This window comes from Stenella coeruleoalba, assembly GCF_951394435.1.
Source record: "Stenella coeruleoalba genome assembly, chromosome: 2".
NCBI classification, from domain to species: domain Eukaryota; kingdom Metazoa; phylum Chordata; class Mammalia; order Artiodactyla; family Delphinidae; genus Stenella; species Stenella coeruleoalba.
This window is the reverse complement of record NC_137147.1, coordinates 171,401,767-171,426,205: the sequence shown is the minus strand read 5'-3', so window position 1 is coordinate 171,426,205 and position 24,439 is coordinate 171,401,767. Positions and strand designations below refer to the sequence as shown.

At 43.2% G+C, this 24,439-nt stretch overlaps 1 protein-coding gene across 16 annotated transcripts in view; it reads right to left on the bottom strand.

The window, feature by feature from the left end:
• Positions 1-1,390: 1,390 nt before the first annotated feature.
• The window catches only part of KIAA1217, a 497,403-nt gene continuing 474,354 nt past the window's right edge, over positions 1,391-24,439 (bottom strand). For 8 of the 16 annotated variants that reach the window (XM_079912079.1, XM_079912077.1, XM_079912066.1 and 5 more), the window contains 8 exons: positions 24,186-24,369; positions 22,242-22,405; positions 21,291-21,452; positions 10,447-10,566; positions 6,098-6,175; positions 4,390-5,985; positions 3,747-3,869; positions 1,391-3,037 (listed from right to left, as the gene is read on the bottom strand). In XM_079912079.1, coding sequence (XP_079768205.1) covers positions 2,543-3,037; positions 3,747-3,869; positions 4,390-5,985; positions 6,098-6,175; positions 10,447-10,566; positions 21,291-21,452; positions 22,242-22,405; positions 24,186-24,369 — 2,922 coding nt within the window. In that variant the 3' untranslated portion in view covers positions 1,391-2,542. Of the gene's footprint in view, positions 3,038-3,746; positions 3,870-4,389; positions 5,986-6,097; positions 6,176-6,323; positions 6,360-10,446; positions 10,567-21,290; positions 21,453-22,241; positions 22,406-24,185; positions 24,370-24,439 lie in introns of all 16 variants that reach the window. The other 8 variants (XM_079912069.1, XM_079912070.1, XM_079912071.1 and 5 more) reach the window with 5 other exon arrangements.

The window sequence follows — 24,439 nt, the reverse complement described above, 5'->3', positions numbered from 1 at the left end:
GAGGGTTCCCTTTTCTCCACACCCTCTCCAGCATTTATTGTTTGTAGATTTTTTGATGATGGCCATTCTGACCGGTGTGAGTGATACCTCACTGTAGTTTTGATTTACATTTCTCTAATGATTAATGATGTGAGCATTCTTTCATGTGTTTGTTGGCAATCTGCATATCTTCTTTGGAGAAATGTCTATTTAGGTTTTCTGCCCATTTTTGGATTGGGTTGTTTGTTTTATTGATATTGAGCTGCATGAGCTGCTTGTAAATTTTGGAGATTAATCCTTTGTCAGTTGCTTCGTTTGCAAATATTTTCTCCCATTCTGAGGGTTGTCTTTTTGTCTTGTTTATGGTTTCCCTTGCTGTGCAAAAGCTTTTAAGTTTCATTAGGTCCCATTTGTTTATTTTTGTTTTTATTTCCATTTCTCTAGGAGGTGGGTCAAAAAGGATCTTGCTGTGATTTATGTCATAGAGTATTCTGCCTATGTTTTCCTCTAAGAGTTTGATGGTATCTGGCCTTACATTTAGGTCTTTAATCCATTTTGAGTTTATTTTTGTGTATGGTGTTAGGGAGTTTTCTAATTTCATTCTTTTACATGTAGCTGTCCAGTTTTCCCAGCACCACTTACTGAAGAGGCTGTCTTTTCTCCACTGTATATTCTTGCCTCCTTTATCAAAGATAAGGTGACCATATGTGCATGGGTTTCCATCAACAGATGAATGGATAAAGAAGATGTGGCACATATATACAATGGAATATTACTCAGCCATAAAAAGGAATGAAACTGAGTTATTGGTAGTGAGGTGGATGGACCTAGAGACTGTCATACAGAGTGAAGTAAGTCAGAAAGAGAAAAACAAATACCATATGCCAACACACATATATATATATTGAATCTAAAAAAGAAAAAATGGTCATGAAGAACCTAGGGGAAGGACAGGAATAAAGATGCAGACCTACTAGAGAATGGACTTGAGGATACGGGGAGGGGGAAGGGTGAGCTGGGACAAAGTGAGAGAGTGGCATGGACATATATACACTACCAAACGTAAAATAGCTAGCTAGTGGGAAGCAGCCGCATAGCACAGGGAGATCAGCTTGGTGCTTTGTGACCATCTAGAGGGGTGGGATAGGGAGGGTGGGAGGGAGGGAGACACAAGAGGGAAGAGATATGGGGACGTATGTATATGTATAACTGATTCACTTTGTTATAAAGCAGAAACTAACACACCACTGTAAAGCAATTATACTCCAACAGAGATGTTAAAAAGAAAAAAAGAAAAGCACAACTTTCAGAAAAGCAGTTTGCATCTGGTTACATGTTTACTTACCATGCCCTCAAAGCCAAAACCTTTTAACTTGGTAACGGTTGCGTTCTTTGACTAGGAGGTAGTTATAGGGACAAGGTACAAAAAATAATAAGCATGCAGCCCTTTATTTAGTTTTGCAAAGTCTCTGCTTATAGTTCTGTATATTACATAACTGTGTTATACAAATACATTTATTTACAAAAACACTCTAGCTGTGCAAACTTGTTGCTTTTTAAAAATGTCCAGGAAGTTCCATTTCTGCCCATCCCAAGATATATTTTTAAAGCATGCATAAAAATTAACTTTGGTGTGGGAAAACTACTCTATGTGCTGTCACATACAGTATTTTTGGTGTCTATTTATATATTTACAAAAATTGATCAGTTTACAGAACCGTACAGAAGTGTACATTCTAAAATCCACAATGCAAGAGTGTGGGTTACCAGGTCTCAGAAAACAAAGGAAGGATTTAGATACTGCAAAGAAAACAACTAGCGAATCCCAATATGTTAGAAAAGAGAAAAAAGAAACAGAACAGAACTAGCTTGCTTGGGCCGGCAAATTATTATACATAATTTTCATGGCAGTGCAGTAGGGTTGATCATTGCCTTCCACATGTGCCTCTGTGTTGGCTTGTGCAGAAGTTCATTGGCTTATTGTCTAGCATGCTACTTTCAAATGTACAAGGCTACAGTATCAAAATGTTTTGGCAAAAAAGATCTCGAAAGGAACCATGAAGTTTTGACAAAAATAGAAATCTGTAATAAAGCTAAATAACACTAAAATAAAAGGAAATATTATAGTATCTGTTTTACAATTTGTATAGTCACACCTGTGTATTTCTCTGTTCACGTCTAGTCTCCGTAATGAAAAATATTTTTATACAAAACATACTAAAATTTTGGAATCGTACATGTTTTACATGCTTCATACATTTTTTTTCTTGTCTCACCACACCCTTCTCTCCTGCCATACTCTCTTCTGGTAACACATGCTTACTTCATTTAACAGGTATTGAATAGAGACAGTAAACACTATGTAATTAGAACAGCGACAAAGTAAAAAAACAAACAAGCTTTACTGAAATCTATTAATCCAGTATTTAGCACATACTTAGCAGTAAACCTCAAACAGTACAGCGATATGTTACATTCTCTTGTGAAAACACTTGTCGAAGACTGTTAAAAATTTTTTTTTTCTTAAATGCAACTCCGACTCGTGCCTAATAGGATTTGGCCTTTAAGAGGTTTCCTTTGCTGTGGACTGGGTGGCTTTGCTTGAACTTCCGCTCTGTGCCTTGTAGCTGGTGAGGCTAGGAGTATGGATGGTCCTGATGCTCTTGGCACCTTGATTCAGTGAAGCTGGGGAGGCAGGGGGGGGCAGGGAGGAGGAGAAGGAAGGAGGGGCTGCTCGGCCATTCTGAGTCTGCAGTGAGAATGAGAGATGGTGACCTTTACCTGTGTGAGCGGGGCTCTGAAACTTCAAGGAGCCATTAGAGACAGAGGGGATGAGGGAGGCAGAGGGAGCAGATCGTCCTGTTTGGGGGCTGAGAGGGTTAGAAGGAACCGATGGTTTAGTAGCAGGTGGATTAGGGAAGTTAGAGCTGTCACCACTAGAAGAAGGCAGAGAACTGCTTTTCCCAGAGCTGGGAGAAAGGGCTGGAATCTTAGAAGCAGGTAAGGAGGGGAAAGTAGGCTTACAGTCCCCACCAGCTTTCTTAGCACTTCCATTAGCCTGCAAATAAAGACGGCAGGAGACAGTTTGTCAGAAAGCTGGTAACACCATCAATCCACAGGGCCTGGCAACACAGCCCTTCTGAGAGTCATTAAATCAAAGACACCACACCAAACCAGTTCAAGGCCTGAGCTAAGTCTTGTCGTGCTGTACTGGACCTGGGAGAAACCCCCAAAGTGCAGAGCAGAGGGTGTACAGAACAGGGAAGAAGGAAGAAGAGTGTTTGTGAGAACAGGCACATCATTCTACTACCGTCTCCGGGTGCTGGGTGGAGACGTGAGGGTTGCGTGAGGGCTGTTACTGGGGCGGGGCTGAGGCATTGTGACGGAGTGTTAATGGGCCTCTAGTGCGATGCCGTCCACGTACACGTTAGTGCTGGAGACTTTCAGGGCGGCTTTGTCTGTCTCGGTTTCCCAAGGTGTTCTGATGAACCACTACACTCCCCCAAGGAAAGCCACCTGGCCCGCCACCTTATGTTAACAGGTCAACTTTGGAGTCACAAAGTAAAAGCTGTTTTATTGCGAGCATGCAAAAGAGTGGTGAGAAATTCAACAGAGGCTTTGAGACTCTCTTCATGCCCCCAGATCCAGGACGTGTACGTAAACGGTATCTTACAAAGAAAAATGCAATATTTGGTATAAACTAAGTCAGTGACTTGCTTCTTAAGCGCAAGAGTGTCCATCCAATATTGGGTTTAAGGTAAAACTACCTGACGATATTGGCGGGGATCCTGCAGTTTGGACTGCTTGCCAGGTTTGTCCAGGCTTCCGGGTCTGTTCTTGGAACTCATGGGGATCGGCATCCTGCTCGTCTGAGGGGTTCCCGTGGAGCCCTGTGGGGAGAAGCAGCAAGTGGGGGAGAGAGAGGACGCGTGTGAGCGGCTTACCCCCGAGGCTGCCCCACTGTGCGCAGAGAAGCTCAACGTGAGAAGCCACAGCCCTACATGCAGGACAGATCTAGGAGACGGACATCAGGAGACACTACTGGGGTTAATTTGAAGAATCAAACAGAATAACACTGCTCCACTACTGATCAAACGGATTTTAATGTGAGTATCAGAGCAATCACTCCAACGGCAAATGGCTGACCCAGCATCCTTTGCGGTTTTCCCAACACCAGTCAGCAACAGAGGTAAAAACAGAATCGATTAGCTGTTAGACACCTAGTTGTTGTTGTTCTGAAGGCGAGGGAGAAAGTGTGAGAGAAAGGATCATTGCGAACAGACAACGAAACCAAACGAAACGAGCCACCTGAAAGGAAGCAAGTAAATCACAAGACACTTTCGCTAATGGTGATTATGACAGGTTTAAGAAAGCAGCTGGCTCTTTTCATTTTCCGTCAGACCAAGATACCTTACGTGAAGCCGAAGGTACAGACGAGGGGGGCTCTAGGGCAGTGGGAGCTTCATCCAGGACTAGCAAGGACTGGGGACAGGCCTCCTGGGCCACGTGGGATGAGCTTGCAACAGACTCTCTGTTGGAGGAACCCGAGGTCTCAACTAGGGCTTTGGGACTCATCTCACTGATCGTATTTTCCAGCTGTTTGATGGTCTGCTCCAGGCTGTCCAACGTTCTGTAGGTATTTTTTCTGATTTCATCAGTTCTCGAGATCGGAGCTGTGCTCTCCAGACTGGGCTGCTCTAGTCTCCTGAGCATACTTTTCAGGGTGTCTTCGGATCGAGACCCGCTGATCTCGAAGCGCTTGGCTTCTCTGTGCTGCTTCAAAGTGCCGTCCTCTTCCTCCTCTTCATAGACCACCACCTGCAACGTCTTCTTCCCCGTCTTGGTTCCCGTGCGAATGGCTTGCGTGAGAGCGGCGAGCTGCTTTTTTGGGAATTTGAATTTGAACTTTTTCTTGGGGCTTTCAAACTGGTCATCGGTCGTGTCGCCCTGGCTTTCTGAACTTGGAGAATCGGCTGGGTTGAACTTGCTCTGCTCGGTTTTAGTCACGTCCTGTCCTCCTGACATCCTGGTCTCCGCTGAAAGGAAGTGCGGCTGGAATTTACTCTCAGCCTCCCGCCCTGCTCCGAGGTTGCCCGAGGCCCCCTCCTTAGGAAACTTTTGGGAGGTGTTACTCTGGACCACAGTATCTCCATTCTCCTCCTCTTCCTCTATCTTCTCCTCTGTCATCATTCTCTCCAATTCCTCGTCGCATTCCTCAAATATGGTTGAAAGTCTCTTGTATGCGGACCGGATGTCCATGGGTTCATCAAAAATGATGATCACGGGTTTCTTGTCCAGGCACACGACCGGCTCTTCACTGTCAGTGCCTTCTTGCTGGGAAGTTGTCTCTTTTTTGGCGTCAATGTTGACCGTCTGTACATCTTGCCCCTGTTTGCTCACTATGTCGCGGACCTCCCCGCTGGAGAGAACTTGGACCGCGGTTTTGGTGATCATGAAGGCAATGCTGTCGGTGGTTGCACTCTCCTCGGTGGGAGAGCCTGCTGTGGACTCCCCATCCTCATCAGGCGTCAGGTTAGCAGGCCTGGCTCCCTTCGGTCTCAGGACAACTTGGCCAAACTCTGTCAAGGGAACCTCTTGGTCTTGAGTTTTGACATCACGAATAGTCGATTCGGTTGATCTAGTGGGAGAGGGAAGGTGACACTTATCTGTATTTTCTTGTCCTTGCTGGATCACCCCCTTTGTCTTCCCATAATTCATCTTCTGATTCTCAGTGTCACACACAGGGTACGGCTGCCCTGAGATTTTAGGTCCTTTGTTGATTTCATCTTCTAAGGAACTAACGCCAGAGAAACTAGAATTGACCCTGGACACATTTTTCTGGGAATAGTTTCTACCGTCTCTAAGTAAACTCTTAGTGGATATGGAACTTTCCTTCATTAAGATGTCAGTTTTGTATTCTGATGTTCTTGCTGCACCAGAAATACTATTCTCCATTCCTCTTTCCCACTTAGGATGGTCACTAGGTATGGAAGCCCCTGCGGTAACCTGGGAGGGAGAGTGGAGGAGGGAAACCACACACAGTGATCAGAAATGGATCTGCAAAGGAAGGGAATTAATCTGCATGGTATCAGTTGGAACACAGATCTGGTGGACTCACCTTCCAGGATTCCATTTGGGGGCCATTTTCATATTCAACATCACATTTCCGTACGTCTTCGTGGAAAAATTCCAAATTCTGGTAGAACAGTGTAGGACATGTTACTCCACAAAACCACACCCCCCCAAAGTGGGCTACAACTAGATTGTTTCTTTAATTACACTTCAAAACATGCGGGCCAAGCACATTCGTCACACACCAGTCCAAAGCCTACAGCTCTGTTTACCTTGGGTGGCTTGGTTCTCCAACTTCCAAAAATGCCCTGTGTTTGCACAAGATGAAAATCTCAATTAGCAAAATATTACAAGGATTTCAAATTTTGGTGGGAGGAGCAGTTAAGAGAATAAAGGGACCAGTTCTGGACCAACACCTCCTCTTTTCAACATCTGACTGTGAGCTTAGCCGACTCTAAAACCAGAAGAGTGGCATGGCATCGTAGAAAGCACAATACACGAGCAGGCAGATTGTGACTCTAACCCAGATCTGCCACTTAACTGTGTTATTTTAGGCAAGTCATTTCACTTCCTTGGGCCTCAGTTTTCTTGCTTATAAACCAAGGAACTAGACCAGGAAAGTTTTCACGTCTCTGCCAACTAGTTATTTCATATTTCAGTCTCATCTCTGCTTCTTGTTTGGGGATTGTCCTATAACGACTCTGCATTGCTTGGGTATGGTACTTTGAGATGAAAAAAACCCAGTTTTCCCTGGTCAAATCACAGATTTGAAAACATACTTGCAGTTTGTACTTAAACTTGCCAAGTAAAGTGTCAAAATAACCTTCAAACTAATCGTAGCCAAGATGCTCAAATCCCAGTTCAGAGTGACAGTGCTACCAAGATGTCATCTCAACATTTACAAAACAGATATTTGAGGCTCAAGTGGTGACCGTGACAACATGACTCAGCTTTTCCTTGAAGAGACAAGAATTTTTAATATAATACCCATTAACAAAGACTCCGGCTTTCATCCATGAAGATCTGGGTACTCTACAGTTTTTCTGCTTGGCCCTCTGGTGGTACAAACAAATCAAAACCCTTTAAAATGGTTTCTGTTTGACCTAGAAATTTCAATTCTCATTTCTGGGTATTTATACCAAATAGGTCATCAGGTACAATATTTTAACTACATGATTCAGCTTTGGTTCTCTGTGTGCTCTGATGCCGAGGAAAGCTGCACTTCTGAGGTTCTCGCCAAGAGATTCAGAAGGTAAGAGCCCAGCAGTGAGAACCGGGTATGGAGAATGCTCCACCAGGCACGGGTGTATCGGTAGCCTCGGGCCCTGCCGCCATGCTACCACTAGCCGTGCCTTGTCACTTCCAAGGCACTGCTGTCCTTTCTTCTGGCTGTAGAAGCCCAAGAGGAAGAGGTGATTAGAACAGGATGGGACACGATCCCAAGAAGCCTGTTGGGTTAAAGCAGTGACAACATAACGAAGCGCAAGAACCCAGGCTCCCACCGATGACAGCCTAGAGCGATCCTGCTGCCTGGTTAAAACCAGAAAGAATGTCCGTACACATTCAAGCAATCACGCACAGAGACAACAAAGTCAGTATTAATCACATGGAAATACGGCACAGGATCCAAGGTGCACGAGCCACCAAACACCTCCTGTTCAACTTCCCCTCGGCCGCATCAGGCCCCAAACAAGAGCAACGAGATTCAGCTGCTACGGTGGAACAATATCATCTCTTTGGTGGGATTTTAAATTTAGAATCAACAACTAATGCATCAAGTAAACGTTGCAAGAAGAAAAACAAATGAGGTTTCAGCTCCAAACAGGGAGTCAGCGTATCATGCCAGGACCTGAGTGCGACTTTACCCTTGAGTCACAGGAGGAATTGGAATCTGCAGGGCTGCTGTTCTGCTGGCCTCATTGATTGGGGGGTTAGGGCTGGCATCTGTTCTGATTGGTCAGGGCCCGTGTCATACCCACTGTTAAATATTTCAAATGCCACCCGGCAATATACGTATTTTAAAACAGATCTACTAGCAGGAATCCTCCAATGGAAAGTCAGTAAGATAAAGATGTCAAGTGTAGGTTTCACATGACCCAGCAGTTTTGGAAGTGGGCTAGAAAAATGAAGGCCTGGATCAAAGGAAGTGCCTCAGCTTTGTCCAGGGTAACTTGTTCACGGTCGTCATGTAATCTCACAACGATATCTTAGGTAGTCTTAGATAGTCAGGACTCTGCAGGAAAGCTAGTTAAGCCTCATTAATATCTGTTTTGGGGCCCCGAGGTTTGGGTTGTTCAGACAACTGGTGAAGCAGGGACCATATGCATTTGGGCAAGAAACCAAAATTAGAAACATTAAGTTATAGAAAAATTGCATAAAAGTAAGTACTAGACTAGCACTTCATAATAAGAGGAAAAAAACTTTAAGAAACATTTGAGTTATAGAAGGGTAGATGAATAGCCCAGGAAGAGGTTAATAAGGACAATACTTTGGGGACAGGTCTGATAGTCACGGTTATTGTGAAGTACATCAGTCTACTGAGTATAATTATCCAGAAAAAGCATCTGTAACTAAACCTAGTGTTTAATGCCCTGGTGTTGGGCATTCAGTACAGACCTGCTTAGTATCTGATGGACCTTGATTGAGATCAGTGTGATCAATGGAATATGGATTTCTAATTGCAGGGCAAGAAACCCCATGCAGCTTTTTAGCAAATTAGCAAAATTCTACAATGAGATGATGATTGTCTCCAGAGGGATCTTCGAGAAGCTCCGGGTCAGTGTTTGAAAGAAACGGTCACACTGGCCCAAGTACAGCACATAACTCAGGACCCGCCAGGACCTTCTGTGACTTGGCTTTAATAAGGCCACAGAAGGAAAGCCCACAGACTGAAGCAGCAACGTATTTCCAGTGTGATAATTATGGGTTCAATTCCCATTAACAGGAGGTTTCCCTCACAAGAAGGATTTATCCAGATAGTCTCCTAATCTCCCCCGTGCCTAGAGAGCCCCCATCCCCATCGCCTGGTTAACAGCTCCACTTGCCAGATCCGTGGCTGGCGGAGTTTACACGAGGGCTCTGGGAAAGCTGGGAGCCGGGGGGGACCAGGTCAGCCTCTGCGGGGGGCTGCACGGCTGAGAGCTGTGAGCCCCAGGACTGCATCTCTTGAAGGACTCTGCTAGAATAGCCCTCCGACTGTGTGATCCTGTATCTCTTTCACTGAGCTTACTTATTCCTGCACTGAGGCACCTATGCGGAGTGACTACTGGGCTATCTATTATGGCTGATTTGTTTGACTTTATTTAAAGGACGCTAGAACCTTTGAATTCTAAGATACAAGTTCCTGGCAAAAAATGTTAAGACTTGAGTTGGTCATGATAAGCTTTTTACCCTGAAGTTTAGACAGAGGCTTCATTTAAATAAGATGGCGCTATTTCCAAAAATCACAAAAGCTCTAGATTCAACTTACAAAGTTGAAGTTCAAATATGCAGGTTAATCTCCTCTCCTTAAAGTTCTATGTCATGATAGTGACCTCTGTTTCAGAGCCTGGATGTCTGTTTGGAAGCCATGAGAATGCCACAAAGTTTAGTAGCACTAAAACGATACTGAACTTACTACCTTGGCAGGTACACTTTGAGAATTTCTAAGAGTAACAAAAACTCTGCTTGGCATCCTCGAACATGTGTGCAAATACATGTGTGTATGTTTCCATGGATACGCCTGTGGATGGCGGATAGACAGCTCTGCTATGCATTCTCTTCCTGGAATCTAAAGCTTTCACCTACTTTTTTTTTTTTTTTTTTTTTGCGGTACGCGGGCCTCTCACTGTTGTGGTCTCTCCCGTTGCGGAGCACAGGCTCCGGACGCGCAGGCTCAGCGGCCATGGCTCACGGGCCCAGCCGCTCCTCGGCATGTGAGATCTTCCCGGACTGGGGCACGAACCCGCGTCCCCTGCATCGGCAGGCGGACTCTCAACCACTGCGCCACCAGGGAAGCCCCTAAAGCTTTCACCTACTTTTAACGTAGATGTCTTTGGTCCAGAAGACATGATACAAATTAGAAAAACTGCTACCTACTTGGTTGATGTTTCCATTTGTTCCACCAGCATTGTTCTGGAAAATCTTGGAAGGTGTATGTGTATCTTTGGTTTGGGAAGATAATGCCTGAATTCTGCATATACTGTTGTGTGCTGTGCACAGGAACACAGCGTCCGCTCAGGAAACCTGAGCCAGAGATCGCTGGTGAAACCCCAAGCTGTGTCTCCATTAGTTTAAAAAAAAGAAGGGTGAGGAAAAAAGAGAAGGCACAGAAGCTCAAGCACAGAGCGGTATTAGTGTCAGAGCAAGGAAAGAAGGGCGGCCCACCGGGTGGCCAACGTGTAATTGCCACGTTACCTTCTTCTCCTTGGGTAGGGCTGTGGCCCCCGGCCTAGTGTCTTTAACGTGACTGTCAGCCCGGGACTGCTCAGCGTGACTGTTTGAATTTACATCCATAAAGGAACACTTCTGGAATGCCTAAGGAATTAAAACACTGAGTTAATAGGGATCCGAGTGCAGCAAGGAGGTCAGAGGGAACAGGCAGGGAATCCAGAGGATCTCCCGGTCGAGACCCCGGCCGGGTCCTACATGCGGGTCATGCCAGGGCGTCAGCGCCCTGAAAACCGGCTCCCCATCTGACCTCAGGTCAGCAAAGCCCGGGCCAAAGGCTTCCTTATTTTCTGGTCCAGGCTAAGATTAAATGGATAGAGCCTTTGAAAAGAACGCCCCTTCTTCCTGTCCGGGTGAACCTGATTTGCATTTAGTAGGGCTTCTTTTAAAGGGCTTTGACCTTTAAAAAATGCTGAATATGTAAATGAATTAAGAAGCTATCTATCTTTCTTCCTCTTCATTATAAAAGGGCACAAGATATGGCAAACCATTAAACCTTAAAAGGAAAGTAATCCTTAACAATTCGTTGTCTGCAGTAGCAACATACTCCTGTGCCCTGGGTAGTTCTGACTCACGTAGAATAAAGCAACCCCTTTAGCACGCAAGTGATTCTGAGCGGCCTGGGAGCTGCCTGACCCCCAAAGACTTGTCTCTGAAAACTAATGATGGATCGTAGTTATAGGAGCCCAGGGCCACTCCTGTGAACACTGAGTGAGGGAGGTCGGTTCTCAGAGAGAAAGCATCTGCTGTGTCTATAGGGCAGAAAAGAAGTGACAATATATATGATCGCGAGAGCAGGAGAGACGGTAACCCAAGCAGCGAAATGTCCTGAAATCGGTGATTCTCAATCAGGCTACATGACACCCAGTTGAAAAAAAATACTGTTACCCAGGCCTCACCCAGAGCATAATTAAGTCAGACTCTCTGGGCTGTAGGATTTTTTTTTTTAACTCAAATTATTCTAATGCGCAGGCAGGATTAAAGAGCAGTTGTTGAAGTGAATAATTTCAACTGATCGCCTCGTATTTCCTTAATGTCAAATAGTGTCATTTGGAAATAACTGCAGGCACAAAGAATACCTCACGCCTTCCCCAGGTGAACATTCCAGCACAGGTTTTAAAATACTAGCGGAGCGGATGCCCGGGACCTTCCCTCGCTCCGCTGGCTCCCAGTTCCCTCCTTAGACACCCACCCGGTCCTCGCGGGCCCTGGAGGTGCCCGGGGCTCTGCCTGCTAAGGCCACTCGGCATTTCCGTTGGGCTGTTAGACCCTGAACTCGGGAGCTTGTGGTTTCTTCTGATGCCTGGTGACGCAGAGCAGGAAAGCTGTGCTACGATTACACTCGGGGCGGGCGGGGTGGGGGGGGCGGTGCTGCAGCTGCTCCTTCCTGCCTCAGAGGGGCTGGCGGGTGGGGGAGGCGTCTAACTCGAGAGCCTGCAAAGGCTCCAGCATGGCCGCTGGCCGACTCTTCGATGCAGCAGGCTGGCTAATGAGGTTTGGTTGCCTTAGGGTCAGAGCACTTCACTCACCACTGTTACCTGACCACCAATAATATAACAAGAAGCCAGATACTCTGCCTTTGTAACGCTTTCAGTCAAAGGAAGCATCAAAGATATTTAGCTTTCAGTGGAGGGAAATATCCTCAAGTGATGGGCTCTAAGTGGCTAGAAGGAAAGTTACTTCTCTCGGGGGCTAGTGCAAGATTATTCACAAGCTTAAACGCCTCACTTCTTTGATCATTAGTGCTTGTTGCTCACCCTTCACAAATGAGAAGTTATCTAGTGCTTAGTCATCCATTTGAAACAAACCAGGTCATGATTTATTTATACCATGATTTATTTATTATTTATACCACACTTTAATATTGGAGTATAATTGATTTGCAATGTTGTGTTAGTTTCAGGTGTACAGCAAAGTGACTCAGTTACACGTATACCTGTTTTTCAAATTCTTTTCCCATTTAAGTTATTACAGAATATTGAGTAGAGTTCCCTATGCTATACAGTAGGTCCTTGTTGATTATTTTATATATAGTAGTGTGTATTTTATATATAGTAGTGTGTATTTTATATATAGTAGTGTGTATACGTTAACCCAAAACTCCTAATTAATCCCTCCCCTGCCGCCACCTTTTCCCTTTGGCAGCCGTAAATTTATTTTCTTAGTCTGTGAGTCTGTTGCTGTTTTGTAAGTAAGTTCATTTGTATCATTTATTTTTTTGATTCCACATATAAGTGGTATCATATGGTATTTGTCTTTGTCTGAGTTACTTCACTTAGTATGATAATCTCTAGGTCCATTCATGTTCTGCAAGTGGCATTATTTCATTCTTTTTTATGGCTGAGTAATATTCCATTGTATATAGGTACCACATCTTCTTTATCCATTCATATGTCCATGGACATTTAGGTTGCTTCCATGACTTGGCTATTGTAAATAGTGTTGCTATGAACATTGGGATGCATGTATCTTTTTGAATTATGGTTTTCTCCAGATATATGCCCAGTAGTGGGACTGCTGGGTAGTATGGTAGTTCTATTTTTAGTTTTTTATGGACCTCCATACTGTTCTCCATAGTGGCTGTACTAATTTACATTCCCCCCAACAGTGTAGGAGGGTTCCCTTTTCTCCACACCATCTCCAGCACTTATTGTTTTGTAGACTTTTTGATGATGGCCATTCTGACTGGTATGAGGTGATACCTTATTGTAATTCTGATTTGCATTTCTCTAATAATTAGGAATGTTGAGCATCTTTTCATGTGCTTTTGGCCATCTATATGTCTTCTTTGGAGAAATGTCTATTTAGATCTTCTGCCCATTGTTTTTTTTTTTTTTTTTAAATAAATGTAGAGTTTACAATAAATACTATTATGTGTTCATTAATCTTTATTAAGACATCACTAATAATTAATCAATTAAAGAAAATAACTACTTGTTGGAGAAAGAAAGCAACAGTAAATACCCTGGTGGGATTTTGGAATTTTTTGTGTGTGTGTGTGTGATATCAGGATATTTGTCTTTCTCTGTCTGATTTACTTCACTTAATATGATAATCTCTATGTCCATCCATGTTGCTGCAAAAGGCATTATTTCATTCTTTTTAATGTTTCTGCCCATTTTTTGATTGAGCTTTTTTTTTTTTTGATAGTGAGCTGCATGAGCTGTTTATATATTTTGGAGATTAATCCCTTGTTGGTTGCTTCGTTTGCAACTATTTTCTCTCATTCTGTAGGTTGTCTTTTCATTTTGTTTATGGTTTCCTTTGCTGTGCAAAAGCTTTTAAGTTTAATTAGGTCCCATTTGTTTATTCTTGTTTTTATTTTCATTACTCTAGGAGGTGAATCCAAAAAGATATTGCTACAATTTGTGTCAGAGTGTTCTGCCTATGTTCTCCTCTAAGGGTTTTATAGTATCCAGTGTTACATTTAGGTCTTTAATCCATTTTAAATTTATTTTTGTGTGTGGTGTAAGAGAATGTTCTAATTTCATTTTCTTACATGTAGCTGTCTAGTTTTCCCAGCACCACTTATTGAAGAGGCTTTCTTTTCTCCATTGTATATTCTTGCCTCCTTGGTCGAAGATTAACTGACCATAGGTGCATGGGTTTATTTCTGGGCTTTCTATCCTGTTCCATTGATCTATTGAATATATTTCTCGTTTTGTGCCAGCACCATACTGTTTTGATTACTGTAGCTCTGTAGTACTGTCTGAAGTCAGGGAGCCTGATGCCTCCAGCTCCATTTTTCTTTCTCAAGCTTGCATTGACTATTCAGGGTCTTTTGTGTTTCCATATAAATTAAAAAAATTTTTTTTGTTCTGTGAAAAATGCCATTGGTAGTTGGATAGGGATTGCATTGAATCTGGAGATTGGCTTGGGTAGTATAGTCATTTTGAGAATACTGATTCTTCCAATCCAAGAACATGGTATATCCTTCCATCTGTTTGCATCATCTTCGATTTCTTTCATCAGTGTCTTACAGTTTTCAGAGTACAGGTCTTTTGCCTCCTTGGGTAGGTTTATTTCTAGGTATTTAATTCTTCTTGATGCGATGGTAAATGGGATTGTTTCCTTCATTTCTTTTTCTGATCTTTCATTGTTAGTGTATAGGAATGCAACAGATTTCTGTGTATTAATTTTATGTCCTGCAACTTTACTGAATTCATCGATGAGCTCCGATAGTTTTCAGGCAGCATCTTTAGGATTTTCAGTGTATAGTGTCATGTCATCTACAGACAGTGACAGTATTACTTCTTCTTTTCCAATTTGGATTCCTTTCATTTCTTTTTCTTCTCTGATTGCCATGGCTAGGACTTCAAAGACTACGTTGAATAAAAGTGGCGAGAGTGAACATCCGTGTCTTGTTCCTGATCTTAGAGGAAATGCTTTCAGCTTTTCACTGTTGATGTTAGCTGTGGGTTTGTCATATATGGCCTTTATTATGCTGAGATAGGTTCCCTCTATGTCCACTTTCTGGAGAGTTTTTATCATAAATCGGTGTTGAATTTTGTTGAAAGCTTTTTCTGCATCTATTGAGATCACATGGTTTTTATTCTTCAATTTGTTAATGTGGTGTATCACACTGATTGATTTGCAGATATTGAAAAATTCTTGCATCCCTGGGATAAATCCCACTTGATCATGGTGTATGATCCTTTTAATGCATTGTCGTATTTGGTCTGCTAGTATTCTGTTGAGGATTTTTGCGTCTATGTTCATCAGTGATATTGGCCTGTAATTTTCTCTTTTTGTGATATCTTTGTCTGGTTTTGGTATCAGGGTGATAGTGGCCACAAAGAACGAGTTCGGGAACATTCCTTCCTCTGCAATCTTTTGGAATAGTTTGAGAAGGACAGGTGTTAACTCTTCTCTAAATGTTTGATAGAATCTGCCTGTGAAGCCATCTGGTCCTGGATTTTTGTGTGTTGGGAGTTTTTAAATCACAGTTTCAATTTCAGTACTTGTGACTGGTCTGTTCATATTTTCTATTTCTTCCTGGTTCAGTCTTGGGAGATTGTACCTTTCTAAGAATTTGTTCATTTCTTCTAGGTTGTCCATTTTATTGGCATATAGTTGCTTGTAGTAATCTCTTATTATCCTTTGTATTTCTGTGGTTTCTGTTGTAACTTCTCCTTTTCACTTCTAATTTTGTTGGTTTGAGCCCTCTCCCTTTTTTTCTTGATGAGTCTGGCTAAAGGTTTATCAATTTTATCTTTTCAGAGAACCAACTTTTAGTTTCATTGATCTTTTCTATTGCTTTCTTTGTCTCTATTTCATTTATTTCTGCTCTGATCTTTATGATTTTTTTCCTTCTACTAACTTTGGGTTTTGTCTGTTCTTTCTCTAGTTGTTTTAGGTGTAAGATTATGTTGTCTGAGAGTTTTGTTTCCTGAGGTAAGATTATATTGCTATATACTTCCCCTCTGAACTGCTTTTGCTATGTCTCATAGGTTTTGCATTGTCCTGTTTTCATTTTCATGTCTCTAGGTATTTTTTTTAAAACATCTTTATTGGAGTGTAATTGCTTTACAATGGTGTTAGTTTCTGCTTTATAATAAAGTGAATCAGCTATACATATATCCCCTTATCTCTTCCCTCTTGCATCTCCCTCCCTCTCACCCTCCCTATCCCACCCCTCTAGGTGGTTACAAAGCACCTAGCTGATCTCCCTGTGCTATGCGGCTGCTTCCCACTAGCTATAGGTTTTACATTTGGTAGTGTATATATGCCCATGAAACTCTCTCACTTTGTCCCAGCTTACCCTTCCCCCTCCCCGTGTCCTCAAGTCCATTCTCTAGTAGGTCTGTGTCTTTATTCCTGTCCTACCCCTAGGTTCTTCATGCCTTTTTTTTTCTAGATTCCATATGTATGTGTTAGCATACAGTATTTGTCTTTCTCTTTATGACTTACTACACTCTGTATGACAGACTCTAGGTCCACCAATCTCACTACAAATAACAATTTTGTTTCTTTTTATAACTGAGTTAATATTCCATTGTATATATGTGCCACATCTTTATCCAGTCATCTGTCGATGGACACTTAGGTTGCTTCCATGTCCTGGCTACTGTAAATAGAGCTGCAATGAACACTGTGGTATGTGACTCTTTTTGAATTATGGTTTTCTCAGGGTATATGCCCAGTAGTGGGATTGCTGGGTTGTTGGTAATTCTATTTTCAGCTTTTTAAGGAATCTCCATACTGTTCTCCATAGTGGTGGTATCAATTTACATTCCCACCAACAGTGCAAGAGGGTTCCCTTTTCTTCACACCCTCTCCAGCATTTACTGTTTCTAGATTTTTTGATGATGGCCATTCTGACTGGTGTGAGATGATATCTCATTGTAGTTTTGATTTGCATTTCTCTAATGATTAATGATGTTGAGCATTCTTTCATGTGTCTGTTGGCAGTCTGTATATCTTCTTCAGAGAAATGTCTATTTAGGTCTTCTGCCCATTTTTGGATTGGGCTGTTTTTTCTAGGTATTTTTTGATTTCCTCCGATTTCTTCAGTGATCCATTGGTTGTTTAGTAGCATATTGTTTGGCCTCCGCATGTTTGTGTTTTTTTTTCTTTTCCTTGTAGTTGATTTCTAATCTCATAGCACTGTGGTCAGAAAAGATGCTTGATACAATTTCAATTTGCTTAAATTTACCGAGGCTCGCTTTGTGGTCCAGTGTGTGATCCTGGAAAATGTTCTGCATGCACTTGAAAAGAATGTGTATTCTGCTGCTTTTGAATGGAATGCTCTATAAATACCAATTAAGTCCATCTGCTCTAATGTGTCATTTAAGGCTTGTGTGTCCTTATTGATTTTCTGTCTGATGATCTGTCCATTGCTGTAAGTAGGGTGTTAAAGTCCCCCACTATTATTGTGTTACTGCTGAATTCTCCTTTTATGGCTGTTAGCATTTGCCTTATCTATTGAGATGCTCCTATGTTGGGTGCATATATATTTACAATTGTTATATTTTCTTGGATTGATCCCTTGATCATTATGTAGTGTCCTTCTTTGTCTCTTATAACAGTCCTTTAAAGTCTATTTTGTCTGATATGAGAATTGCTACTCCAGCTTTCTTTTGATTTCCATTTCCATGGAATACCTTTTTCCATCCCCTCAGTCTCAGTCTGTATGTGTCCCTAGATCTGAAGTGGGTCTCTTGCAGACAACATATATAAAGGTCTTGTTTTTGTATCCATTCAGCCAGTCTGTATCTTTTGTTTGGAGCATTTAATTTGTTTACATGTAAGGTCATTATAGATATGTATATTCTTACTGTCATTTTGTTAATTGTTTTGGATTTGTTTTTGTAGGTCTCTTTTCTTCCCTTCCTTTTGTTCTCTTGTGATTTGATGACTAACTTTAGTGTTGTGTTTAGATTCCTTTTTCTTTTTTGTGTGTATTGTAGATTTTCAGTTTGCGGTTACTATGAGGTTTTGATGTAGCAGTCTGTATAATATATATGAGTGTTTTTAAGTTGTTTTTTAATTTCAAATGTATTTCTAGTATCCTGCACTTGTACTCTCCTCTTCTCACGACTGCTGGTTTTGATATCACATTTGTGTGTGAATGATTTCCTGCCTTTACTGGTGAGCTTTCCCATTTGTAATTTTCTTGTTTCTAGTTGTGGCCTTTTCTTTTTCACCTAGAGAAGTTCATTTAGCATTTGTTACAAAGCTGGTCTAGTGGTGCTGAATTCTCTTAGCTTTTGCTTGTCTGTAAAGTTTTTGATTTCTCTGTCAAATCTGAGTGAGAGCCTTGCTGGGTAGAGTAATCTTGGTTGTAGGTTTTTCCCTTTCATCACTTTAAATATTGATATATCATGCCACCTCTTTATAGCCTGCTAAGTTTCTGCTGAAAAATCAGTTTATGACCTTATGGGGATTCCATTGTATGTTACTTGTTGCTTTTAGTATTTTCTCTTTGTCTTTTTGTCAGTTTGATTAATATGTGTCTTGGTGTGCTCCTCCTTGGGTTTATCCTGCCTGGGACTCTGTGCTTCCTGGACTTGGGTGACTGTTTCCTTTCCCATGTTAGGGAGGTTTTTAGCTATTATCTCTTCAAATATTTTCTCGGGCCCTTTCTCTCTCTTCTCCTTCAGGGCCCCCTATGATGCAAATGTTGGTGCACCTAATGTAGTCCCAGAGGTCTCTGAAACTGTCCTCATTTCATTCTTTATTCTATTCTGCAGCACTGATTTCCACCATTCTGTCTTCCAGCTCACTTATCCATTCTTCTGTCTCATTTATTCTGTTGTTGATTCTTTCTAGTGTATTTTTCATTTCAGTTATTGTATTGTTCATCTCTGTTTCTTCTTTGTATCTTCTAGCTCTTTGTTAACCATTTCTTGCATCTTCTCAGTCTGTACCTCCATTCTTTTTCCAAGATCTTGGATCATCTTTACTATCAATACTCCAAATTCTTTTTTGGGTAGATTGCCTATCTTCCCCTCACTTAGTTGTTTTTCTGGGGTTTTATCTTGTTCCTTTGCCTGGAACATATTCCTCTGCTGTCTCATTTTGTCTAACTTTCTGTGATTGTGGTTTCTGTTCCACAGGCTGCAGGGCTGTACTTCCCATTGCTTCTGGTCTCTGCCCCCTGGTGGATGAGGCCTCAGAGGCTTGTGCAGGCTTCCTGGTGGGAGGGGCTGCTTCCTGCCCACTGGTAGGTGGAGCTGCATCTTGTCTCTCTGGTGGGCAGGGCCGTGTGAAGGGGTGTGTTTAGAGGTGGCTTTGGGCTAGGGCTGTGTTCCCACCCTGTTGGTTGTTTGTTTGGCGTGAGGTGTCCCAGCACTGGAGTCTACAGGCTGTCAGGTGGGGCAGGTAAAAATGGAAGCCTCCCAGGGAGCTCACACCAATGAGTACTTCCCAGTATGCCCCCACCAGTGTCTTTGACCCCACAGTGAGCCACAGCCACCCCCCAACCTCTCCAGGAGACCCTCCAAGACTAGCAGGTAGGTCTGGCCCAGGCTCCTATGAAGTCACTGCTTTCTCCCTGGGTTCCAGAGGGCACAAGACCTTGTGTGCGCCCTCCAAGAATGAAGTTTCCATTTCCCCCAGTCCTGTGGAGTTCCTGCGACCAAGCCCCACTGGCCTTCAAAGCCAAATGCTCTGGGGTCTCCTCCTCCCAATTCTAGACCCCCAGGCTGGGGAGCCTGATGTGGGACTCAGAACTCTCACTTTTGTGGGAGACCCTCTGCACTATAATTATTTTCCAGTTTGTGTGTCGCCCACTGAGTGGGTATGGGATTTGACTTTGTTGTGATTGTGTCCCTCCTATCGTCTCGTTGTGGCTTCTTCTTTATTTTTGGATGTACTATATCTTTTTTTGGTAGGTTCCAGTCTTTTTTGTTGATGGTTGTTCAGCAGTCAGTCGTGACTTTGGTGTTTTTGTGAGAAGTGAGCTAACGTCCTTCTACTCCACTATCTTGTTCTTTCTCCCTCCATATTTGTTACTTATACCATAATTTAGGGGCAAATGCTACAATGAATGGCCCCAGCATCTGCCTACACATCTTAGGAGAAGCACCAATGCCCAGCAACATGTAGCCCTGACATACCAGTGTCTTAGTCAGAGGGCCCTCAGTGGATAACTGATGGAGGCCTCCACGCTCTCAACTGTTCCATGAGTCAGTAACTTTATAAATCTATGGTTCCTATGAATGAAATTCTCTGACCAATCTAAAAGCCTGTAAGCAAACTGTGATGGAGGGGATGTCTCAGGCCAGTCTGAGTTTTAATGGGGCTGGACAGGGCTCACGCATGTGACAAGTAAACCAGCAGCCCTGTTTTCCCTGGAAAACCCAAGGTGCTTAATGTTGGCAATTACTTCCATGGGAAGCAGAGCAGAAGAGTTGAGGTGGAAGTGACATGGTCAGAATGTTCTCCCTCCTCCAAATGAAGAAGGCAGATCCCTGGGCCTGCACAAAATCATCGGTACCTTAGTGAACATGTGCTGGAGCCCGAAGGAGGTCGTGACCTGACCATCAAATCGGCAAAATATCCTACGTTAATTCATGGATCAAAATGAAATACTTTATGAACAGACTGTCGTCCAGGAATTGTGTTTTATGACTGATTAGACGAGTTCTTAGAATGTACACCTAGGGCAGATTCACACCATGATCTGAATGCGGGATGAGCTTCGGGTGTAGCCCTGTACCCCCTCCTTAGTCCTAGGAGTAGACTGTGGCAATTAGTTAACACATAAAAGTCTAAAAGTAAAGTATCATTTCTCAAATAGAACAAAGAAGATGGGAAACAAAATTATTAAGCTTTTTGGAATCCCTGAAAAGATGACATTGACACTGACTGGAAACTTGGTATGGAGGACAGACGGGCCACATGATTCCAGGCCTGTCATTCTAAGAATTAAAGCCAAAGAAGGGGACACCACTTGAAGGGGGCTTTACTCAGTCCTTGGGAAGACAGGACAATGGTTGGTATTTCTAATCCCCATCTTAAGTGCTTTTAAAATGAAGCAGGGACTATTTTCACACTGAAAGAAAGGAAAGGAAAGGAAAGGCAATCCTAGCAGCCAGCGCTAGGAAAGCTTGGGATTGATTTTTTGGTATAAACTTTCTGAGTTGTTTTGTGCAATGGCCGTTCCTTACACATGTCTTAAAGGTGCCTGAGAGCCTAGTTCAGTGCCACCTTGGAAAAGTGGAGGCCAAGGCCAGAGATGCAGCTTACATGGCCCAGGGGCATGGGGCTCTTCCCCAGCCCTCTCTAGCTAATGAACTGGTGTCAGACACAACCAGAATCCCAGATGGGAAGGGCAGGCGGCCACGTCAGTTACCGCATCCACATACCTGGAGTTCTGCCATGATTTTGTCTCCTTCTTCTTCCTCCTCATCCTTTAAGGAGGAAGTAGTGACAGGTGGTGGTGACGGGGCCCAGGCTGAAGCAGGCTCCTCTGCTGGACACTTTGTGGCTCTAGCCTGCAGGCTTGGTCCAGCATCTTCACTGCTTGCCTGAGAAAGAGTCAAACCACAGATACTGGCTTAACACCCCCAGGTGCTGGCAAAAGAGGGACAGATTGCAAAAGAATACACGTTCTCTCACTGCCTGGTGCACTGGCTTCCTAGCTCTTCAAATCAAGCTGAAAGGCTGCTTTGTCTACTTGCATTTAGTTTGGGTTTTTCTTTGCCCAAGGTGTCATTTTGGCAAACGGATTGAAGAATTATAATAAGACTGTAACTTCAGTGCCTTTAAGAAAGGCCCTCCTTGGAAATTGTATTTTACATTGAACATACATGACAAAACTTGCCAGGTTAAGTGGAAGTTAAAGCTCTCTGAATCTCTTTCTGAAGACTCCCACAGCTATGTTAGCTAATCTCAGTTACCTCTGTAAGATGATCTTCCTTTGGCTTGCCCCTCAGGCCCCTGTTTTCAACCTTAGTGTGCTTTGCTGGGGAAGTAGCTGGTGATTTGCATTTCACATACAGTTAAAAGTCAAGTAAGGATAAAACTCCTGTTGCTCAGTCTAGTCCTATAGCACTGGCTGACATTTTCCCATCTGTGCAATTTCGTGCAATGGTCATTCCTTACACATGTCTTAAAGGTGCCTGAGAGCCTAGTTCAGTGCCACCTCGGAACACAGTGCCGCCTAGTCCAATGGCACTTCCTTGGAGACCTAGTTTATTCTCCACTTCTCTTCTCTGCCTCACTACTTTTTATGTTCTAAATGAGAGCAGAGAAGACTTTGTCTACGGGCAGCATCTGAACCCAGAGACAGTTTACCAGGGCTTCACCCATCAGACCTTTGTGGTGGCACTCTCCTTCCTGCTGGTGTAGACCACATCGCCGGACCTCGTGGTGGTGAGCCCCGATCCTGGCAGGTAGCTCCTCCGTGGAGGTGGGGGAGGACGAGGCGGGGACTTAGCCCCCAGCTTGTCCAAGTCCTGTTCTGAATTTGGAGGGTCTTCTGGAAAACAGTGTGTCATTGCAAAATCATCTTTCGAGATAACATCCAGAAAGTCCAATGTGTTTCTAGAAACTTGATGCAATCTGACTGAAAAATTTCTCTATTCTCTTCATAGTGCAATAACTGAAAATACAGGCCCTGAAGCAGAAAGGCCCTGCACAAGTTAATTAACCTCTCTCTGCCTCAGTTTTCCCATCTGTTAAACGCGTATTCTAATAATATCATCTCCACCAGGGTGTTGTGAAGATCAAATGGGCTTGATATACATAAAGCATTTAGAAGAGTGCTTGGCTTATAGTAAATGCTATGCAAGTATTACCTATTATTATTAAACAAATCTCTTGTTACCCCAAAAAGTTGAGTGTTACTTGGAGAGATGAAGGGTCAGAGCTCCCTGCATGGCTTGCAGAGCCTTCATCCCTGAGTCTGGAAAGCAGTGTTGGCAGGAAGGATTCATGGAGAGGAGGTTAGAGTAGAATCTGGCCCAGGAAGAGCCAGAGGCAGAAGGTGTCAGTGGACAAGTCAGGGAGAAAGTGGATCGTTTTGGTCACGGTTATGTGGTTAGAAAAGGTTCTCTGCTAAGAAAAGGAGGCAGCAAATGCAGAAATGAGAGAATTACAAATCAGTATTGACACCAAAGGTTGGGAGATGAAGCTGTCTGCTGAGCTTTCCCCAGAAAAATGCCCCCCAAAAGGCATTTCTCTCTCAAAACGGAAAGAGCTTCACTCCTGCCCTTTACCAACATTCTTCACTTCAGCCTTTTACCAACACTCTATCTAAGAGCTCACAAAAGTGGTCAAACAAGAAATTCGGGAACAGAGCTTCCAGCTGGCCTCTGTCCCAACTCTGGGGACACACAGGCCTGCCTGGCCTCCCAGGAGTGTGTGTGTCTTTTCTGAGCAACTGAAACAGAGCTGTTTAGAGGAGGTGCTTGAGGACTTCCTGCTGAAAGTTGTAACGAAGCTTTGGCTAAGTCATCAGGGTGACAAGCCAGTGATTGTTTGTAGTGGGCGGTCCCTGTCTTATGTAGAGGGTGCCAGGTTACAGGGCACCAGCACCACTGGGACATGTGTCTTGTCCTAGGCCAGCAGCTTGGCCTCGGGATGGCTGCCTCTGGGGACGGGCACAGGCTAATGGGCTCTGGAGGTGGGCTCTGGTCTCCCTCTCATGTGTAATGACAAAGGCTCCCTCTTTGACCAACTTGAGATACACTGTCCGTAATTTTAAGATGAGAATAAGGCACACGGTTTGTAATTGGTTGAAGATTTAGCAGGTTAAGTTTTTTAACAGCTTTTTTGTATTATTACTGACACACTGATGCTTAATTTCCATAGTTTCGGTTGGTTAAATATACCATCTAATAATTTTGATTTAAAAAATGCGATTTCTCCTTGTGATCTAATATCCCTATAAAAGCTGACGTTTTCTAAGAAAACCTCTCAATTTAAATGCAGGTCTCATATTCTCCCAGCTGGTGCTGTGAAGGGTCATAAATTCGTAGGAAAGGCAGAAACTGGGGAGCTACATTTTTCCTTAGTGAGCATTGTTGTAGATTCCTAACGCAGAACAGTTTCCCTACTATGTTTATAACTAAAAAGTAGTAGTCAATAAAACAACAAAAACTAGTAGGGAGGCTCTAGGGACCCCTGGGGCTTGCTTCTCCAATTACTTTTCTTCTTTTAATTGATGAGGTTTTTAGGAAGTGAGAGGTTGTGCCTATGTGGGCGGCACCGCACTGACCCGAGGGTGAGCAGCCCACAAAGCTCTGGTAGCGCCTTACCTGAAGGTTCTAGCTTGTCCACTGGAGCATCGCCCTTTGGCTGTGGGCCCGAGGCTGGCGGCATCTCCAGGTTTGGAATTGACTTCATAATATTGGCCTGGGCTTCTTCTAGGAGCTTCTCAAACTCTTTTCCGTTATAGTGGTCCAGATTTTGCCTTTTCTCTTCCCATTTCCTTTCTGCTTTCTGAAGGACAACAGCAAGTAAAGAAAGTTTTGAGATTGCATGTCGGGGTGGGAGGAAGTATAACACAGTT